The sequence below is a fragment of the Frankliniella occidentalis genome, unplaced genomic scaffold (assembly GCF_000697945.3).
Source record: "Frankliniella occidentalis isolate FOCC.00 unplaced genomic scaffold, Focc_3.1 Scaffold54, whole genome shotgun sequence".
NCBI classification, from domain to species: Eukaryota; Metazoa; Arthropoda; class Insecta; order Thysanoptera; family Thripidae; genus Frankliniella; species Frankliniella occidentalis.
In genome coordinates this window covers 1328985-1335875 of record NW_026267184.1, presented here as the reverse complement: position 1 = coordinate 1335875, position 6891 = coordinate 1328985, and the positions used below count along the sequence as shown (strand labels likewise).

Sequence of the window (6891 nt, the reverse complement as noted above, 5' to 3'; positions counted from 1 at the left end):
GGGGGGGGGAGCCAGGGATGGACCGTGCCCGGTCAAGCGAGCCCTGCAGACGATTGTCGGGTCACGAATCTTCTTCTCCGGTCGGAAGCGTGCCTTCACTTCACTCCAGCGGTCGGACCGCGCGGCTGGAGAACGCACGACAATAATTGTTCTTGCCCCAGCAGCCGACCGGAAGTGACTGGGCGCGCCGGATCAGCTCGCGTTTGTATTAGGGGCTCCACCACACTGTGAAAAAAACTCGGAAAAACCCCTGTTCATTACTTTAAAAAATCGGCGTCGTACTACAAAGTTGTAGTTTTAGAACGCTTATTTCCCATCAAGCACCCCGCAACTTACAATAAAATTTTGTAGTTAATCACTGGCAGTTTTAAATTGTTGATGAAATGTTTTTTTTTTCTGTTTTTTTTTCACAGTGCTGCTTGTAGGCGGCGCTACAGAGTGCTGTGTGGGGCCCGCGGGGCAAACAGTGCCGGTAGAGGCGCGCGGAAGCGTCTCCCGCGGCAAAAACGGAGCCCTGCAGCCTACAGCCGCGCCCTATAAACTAAACCAGCGACCGCATCGGCAGCACACCGGCCGACAGGTACCCTCCTCATAGTCTGTACGGAACGAATCGTATCGACGTGCGCGTGCGTACGTGCTCGGGTACGTGCAGGCCGCAGCTGCACCGGCAGCTGCACGGAGGCTGCTTCATCGCCGAGGGGATGATCAATGAGAGAGAGGGGGGAACTGCACTACGGGCGGGATATTATTATATGCTTCTCGAGTAAACGTGAGATTCTCGTTCGAGGTACAAAAACAAAACACAAAAATTTCTTGAAAACTTCGCAAAGTACTCTGTACTCTGTCAACCAGTAATAACTTCTCATCCCCAAGAAATCAAGATATAATTACAGCAATTATTTAATGTCACCCTCTTGAGAATCATATAGAGGATCCTGACTCCAACATTTTCAGTGCCCCTTCTTTTAACATTGTTTTTTTTTTACCGGGATATCCTGCGCCGAAAAATCGAATAATAAATTACAGTGTTTGAAATCAGCAGCGGGGGTGCCCCCGTCGTTAAACTATCGGAGCAAGCAGCCTACACCGCGGTGCGGTGGGTCCATCTAATGAGCCCGGCTGATCACCCCTCGGAGCTCGCGTGAGTGGCAGCGGCAGCGCCCTTTCCTCGCGCCCAGCGTCACGGACTATGGCGTTAATGGGGCTCTGACGACGGTCCCGACCTAGCCTAACCCGGCCCCCGTGCCCCGGGCGGTGGCGGGCAACTCTCAACTCTCGCGGCCGCTCCGCTTCCCCCGGGAGACGCCCTGGCGATGATCAAGCGGGCTCGCCTAGATTCGGGCCGCACCGCACCGGGCCGGGAGATTGCGCGGCGGCGGGCGCGACGGTTTGCTCTGCCGCACCATCGCGTAATATCGTCGAGTCGAGCCGAGTCGAGCCGGTCATCCCGCGTGCATCTGGAGCGCGAGGGATGAGAAATGGCTGCGTCAGCGCGTCCCGCGGCCGCACTAGCCGGACGCGATGACAGGGCGGTGCCCGGTAATTTCTCATATTATCTGCCCGTCACGGGGGCGCGCGGCGCCCAGAGCAGCAGCAGGAGCTGGAGGCGCCGCCGAGGGCCGGGCGGGCGGGCGGGCGCCTTTGTGGTGCACTTCCCCGTCGTGGTCCCGCCGCCGGTGGCGCGACGCGTGCCGTCAGCCAGGTGGCGCGGGGAGGGAGGGGGGGTATGGGCGCTGGTGAGCTGCAGCACACGAGCAGCCTCGCGGAGTGACCCTTCCGTACGGCGGGGTCATGAGGGAGGGAGGAAGAGGAGGGAAAGGGGGGGGGGGGGTCTGAAAGGGACATGTCATGCCTGCCGCTGCCAGCGCGGGGCGCCCGGCCTCCAGTCCCTCCAGCCCAGGAGGAAGGAACCGTGCGATACTCTAAGGGGTCGCGACCCCCGTAGCCCCTGACGGTACCATCATGGTACAGAACACCACCGAGGAATAGTTGTTCAAATTCAGAGTGACCGAAGCGAAGTGGAGAGCTTGAGGGCCATAACGTGACCCCTCGAGACGCTGCTGGTCCGGTCACTCCGCGTCACCACCACCACCCACCCGGCTCCAGGCAGCGACCTTGGCGGAGGGCGTCTTGGCGCTCCTGAGGGCGGCCATGTCCCCCGCGAGCAGAGAAAGTCGTAAAACCCGGATGGAGGCCAAGCACCGCGTCCCCTCCTTACTAGACTTCGTCGCGGCGCACATTCGAAAAGTGTCAAGAAGTCCGCGCACTTTCCGCCGTTCTTCAGATACGAAAAAGTGTTAGTTTGGTGTGGTTATTTTTGTTTTGTTTTGTGACCTTTTAGTTTCCGCCCCTCGGGCCGGATTAGGTCAGCCACCTGCAGTTCTGCTTATGCGAGTCGCAGTTTTAGGTCGGTTAGGTAAGGTGAGGCGCCGCCGCCGCACAGCGCAGGGCCCCGCCTCGGGAAGGGAAATGGATGGGCCGATGGGCTTCAATCGGCGAGGCGTGTGGCGGGGCGCGCCCGGGCGGGCCTGGGCGGGACCAGAGCCATGAATATGGTAATGCCATGGTAATGCCTGGAAGTATGCGATAACTAGAGGGGAAGGGGAGAGACCCGCGGGGTGGCGCGCCGGGAGCCCGCTGCTGCGCCGCCGGCCAAGGGGGGAGGAGAGGTCACTGCACTGCACGCCAGGCACCGCGGGGGAAGTTTACACTCGCGTCGGTACTGGTGGTTGGTGGTGGTGGTGGTGGTGGTGGTCGTCGTCGTGGTTGGTAGGTGAGTGGTGGTGGTGGTTCCTGATCTCCTTTCTGCAGTGGGGGCCGTTCCGCTAAAGATTCGAGTAAAACTGACGGTAGGGCAAAAAAACAAAAAATCCTGGTTGCAGTTACCAGGATCTTGGTGGCATAGCCACTAGACAGATAGTCTCTAGTAAAATGGGAACCAACGAGGAATGTTGTAAAAGGCGGTAAAATGTACCAGAAAGTATTTAGTAAACCTGACCCTGACCCTAGTACAATTTACTAGTCTGTCTAGTTGCAGTTTATAAATTAAATTCATCAGATAACCGAATCATTTTCACCTTAGAACAAATAAGATAGAACTCGTAATACACGTATTTGCCATTACTGGTGCTAAGGCAACCGGTAGTTAAAATATACAACACTTTCCTTTCAAAATTGTATTTACTATTAATTGAAAAAATGGGCTAGTTTCATTACACATAGAGAAGTAATACAATCATAAAAGATCCTTCAAAGATCTTTAAGTGCAAAATTAAAGACAATGTGAAGAGAAACATCTGTAAATATAAGACGATATTTTGACAAAAATAATGAACAAATAACAAACAAACATAGAAATCAATGGGTCGCTTACAGCACTGACTTTACTCAAATGTTGCTACGCGAGTATATTCTGCTGCTCCTGCAAATCTGTCGCATTGACAACACGCCCAGCATGGAGTCGTTATTTGTCCGTTGCAGTACTTGGGCAAGTTCAAGACGACTAGTTTAAGCAAGGGGTTGGCCGTCAAGAGCTGCCGGACCGCGCTCTTCCCGACGAGGTTGTTCAGGCACCGAATGCGATCTTGGTCCTCCTTCCACATTGATAAGACGAGGGTCCGCAGGTCCGGGAACAAGCACGGCGTGATGCTGGACAACACCTCTTGCCACGCTCGCCACCGCAACTCCAGTCGCCGAAGCGCTCGGGGTGCTCGCAGCGCCCGCAGCAGCCGGCCTGAAGCAAGCGCCCTTCTTGACAGTAGCGAGAGGGTGAACGACTCAACAGATGGCCCCACGGCCAGCACCAGGTCGGCGCAGAGGGAGTGCCCCGACTCGAGCTCGAGCGAAAGTGTGACCTCCCGCACCGTCTTTGCGCGGCGGAGCAGCTCGGCGGCGTCCCGGACTGCGCCGTCACTGTCACGATCCGCCACCTCGAGCACCAGGGCCATCAAGGAGGTGCTCGCGGCCACGGCCTGCATCCCGGGCATCGGGTAGCAGGTCAGCTTCCTGAGCTTGGGCATGGCGGCCAGCAGAGTGAAAGACGGCGGGGTGGGCGCGGCGGACGTCACGTCCTGGCGACTGCGACTCACGCTCACCTCCTCCAGGGTGGAGGCGTGTCCGGCCACGACGAAGTCGACGAGGGCTCTGACGTGCCCGCCATAAGCATGGCAGCGGAAACACTTCAGGGATGGTCTCAAGTCGCTGGGCAGTCGTGGCGCATCGCGAACGTAGACGGGCGCGTTGTAGCCTGCTGGTCTGGCGTCCAGGTACAGGTGCTCCAGTCCAGGCGTCAGCAAAATACGCCACACCTTTTGGGAAGAGCAGAACACGTCGACGTCGAGGAGCCTGAGGGTGACCAGCCGACCGAGCGCCGCCTGGTTGCGGACGACCTTCCTGGCGGTGGCCGCGTCCGACGACGACGACGAGAGAAAGCTGAAGCATAACACTCTCACGGCACACCTGGTCGTGCGGAACAGGAGGCGGGACAGTTCGGACGACACAAAGCGCGACCCGTAGATGTGAAGAGACTCCAGGCAGGGAGCCAGGCGCAGCACCGCGGCCGCGTATTCGTCGTAAGAGTCGAGCTCTCGGAGGCGCCACACGTCGGAGCACTGCGATGCTGCGGCGAGCCTCTTGCAGACGAGGCGACACGACATGACGTCCGGGACAGCCAGGCGCTGCATCACCTCCGCCAGAACGTCGTCCGGTAGCTCCAGTAGATGCATCTGCGTGGACAACAAAACAAGGCTGGTGACTTTTACAAAATCCCAAAAAGTGCTGTCCGGCCTAATTCTCTCCGCCCAGAGCGTGGGAGGACGGCGGATCGAATTCCCGTCGATCTGAAATTTTTCTCAGGCCACCAAACTTTAAATGGACTTCAAATCCGTCATTTCACCACGTCTCCCTTGTGGAGTTCCGGTGGCGGAGTGGTGGCACCGCGTCGAATGTGGCTAAAGACTCGGCACTGGGCCGGGGTTCGACTCACGGCGAAAGCGGGCCGTGAGAGTTCCCCGGTGCCTGGTGCCGTGGTGTGGTAGCGGGTGTATCAACAGTGACGCCTGGCGTAGCATAGGCTCTTATGGGCGGCTACAGCAAACCCAGGCTTCGCCTTTGGCTGGCCGAACTATTGCTGCACCGGCTACCCCACCCCCCACCTTTTCTTTGACTTTATAAGCTTCTTGGGGAGTCCCTTCGCAGCTCGCTCGAGGCCATAGTATGGTTTCTAAGTCGAGACGAACTTAATCTCTTCCATACACTTGCATTTGATAAAAGGAGGAACGATTGAAGGGGGTTTTGACATCGAAAATTGCTTATATACGGTAAAGAACAGCATTTTTTTAAAGATACATGTGTTGCCGAGCGCTGGCGACAGCGTTCTGCATAGAGACACGCCACACGACACTATCACCGATCCCCATCATTTTGGATATGGATATTCTCATCAATCTGGCTCACCTTTTTCCTTTTAAGTTGTGGAGGTGTAAACTTAACCGCCTTGAGTTCGTAGTAGCTCCGCAGAAAAGCAGCGACAGCGCTGACGTCGGCGGTTTGAGCACGTTTGAGTCGCCTTCTCGTTGTTGTTGCTGTCGTCTGCAGTCGGCAGTTGGCTTGGCTTGGCAGTTCTGCAGTTGGCTGCCTGTCTGTTGTCTGTCTTTCGTCCGCTGTGGTGGTGTAAACATCACATTTCGCGTCACTTGTAGTCTCGTTGGATTCGTGGAAATTCAAGATTTCTTGACGATTGCGTAACAAGCGATCATATCGTGTGCCATTGTAAGCAGCTAGCCCTTCCTTTGACATTTCGTTGCACCAACTCATGAACATAACCTAACATTTGGTCCTCTCCACCAGGCTGCAGCGAGGAGTTGTTGGAGTTGGCATTTCCCAAGAGAGAACCGTCACGTGTCCTTGTGGTTATTGCGGATAACAATTAAGGTCAGTATGTTCGTTGGCGGTAGAAATAGTGACTAGTAGGATTTGGACGTGCCCTAAATACCTGAATTACTTTCTACTGTACTCGCTTATGATATGTTGATCCCCGACATCAGAATATGTCAAAAATATTTATTGACTCACAAAGCAGCGCTTCTGCTGATATTTTTAATACCATGCACTATGATTTCTTGGTCATTTAAGTTGTTCACTTTTGGTTTTCAATACAAGACCACTTTGGTTTACTGACAATTACGTAGATGACCACACGCAATCATGCCGTTCCGATAACCCTTCTCTGTATCTTTGTCAGCTTTGTATTTGTTAAGAAAAGGAAAAACGATTGGACACAGATGTAGTTCATTCATAACATTGTAGGAGACATCACATTTACATTTTACAATTTCCCAAAGGTTTATCTAAGGGATTCCTACGCTTGAAAATTTGTTAGCAAACATGTTTAAGAGAACACGTAACTTCAAAAACCTACATTAAAATTTGGAAAAACTGTTCTGAATGCAGTTTAGTTTGAAAAACCTAAGGAACCATTTGGTACAAACAAGTAAATATATGCAAAAATTAGATATTCAGACAGGTGATGAGGTTTGCTCTACTGCTACAGCACCCGTACGACACATATGCTGACTCGACTAACTGACCAGACTCTGACCAACCGTAGGTTGAGCATTGTCGTGATCACATTCATAGACTTTGAGCGAATGCCTTAAACTAAGTTTTAAATACTGTGCCGGCCGGCGACTAGTAGAAGAGGAGGGCCTCGGAGTAGAGGCGTGGGTGGCGTACCCGTTTACTCCCGCGCTCCTCGGCGGAGGTCAGTCAGGTCGGCGTCGCGGTCTCACCGCTGCCACCGTCGCGAGGACGCCGACGACGCCACGGGGCGCGGCGGCGCCGGCGGCCGCATCTCGGGCGGCGCGTCGTTGGACCTGCGCTGGTTGGCCGTCG

The 6891-nt window shown here is 54.9% G+C and overlaps 3 protein-coding genes across 4 annotated transcripts in view; 1 reads left to right on the top strand and 2 right to left on the bottom strand.

Annotated features, from left to right (window-relative positions):
* Window positions 1-3161: 3161 nt before the first annotated feature.
* Window positions 3162-5842, bottom strand: LOC113216651 (uncharacterized). The gene is made up of 2 exons (XM_026436422.2): window positions 5455-5842; window positions 3162-4724 (listed from the first exon to the last, which is right to left on the bottom strand). The coding sequence occupies exons 1-2, from the start codon at window positions 5818-5820 to the stop codon at window positions 3384-3386; spliced, it is 1707 nt and encodes a 568-aa protein (XP_026292207.1). The 5' UTR covers window positions 5821-5842; the 3' UTR covers window positions 3162-3383.
* The window catches only part of LOC113216650 (zinc finger protein 26-like), a 16387-nt gene continuing 15119 nt past the window's right edge, over window positions 5624-6891 (top strand). For both annotated transcript variants that reach the window (XM_052267564.1, XM_026436420.2), the window contains exons 1-2: window positions 5624-5769; window positions 5848-5931. The gene's annotated coding sequence lies outside the window, so the exon portion shown is untranslated. The remainder of the gene's footprint in view (window positions 5770-5847; window positions 5932-6891) is intronic.
* Window positions 6348-6891, bottom strand: part of LOC113216611 (uncharacterized histidine-rich protein DDB_G0274557-like) — a 1416-nt gene continuing 872 nt past the window's right edge. Inside the window, exon 4 of the mRNA XM_052267579.1 lies at window positions 6348-6414. Within this exon, the coding sequence (XP_052123539.1) occupies window positions 6348-6414 (67 nt within the window). The remainder of the gene's footprint in view (window positions 6415-6891) is intronic.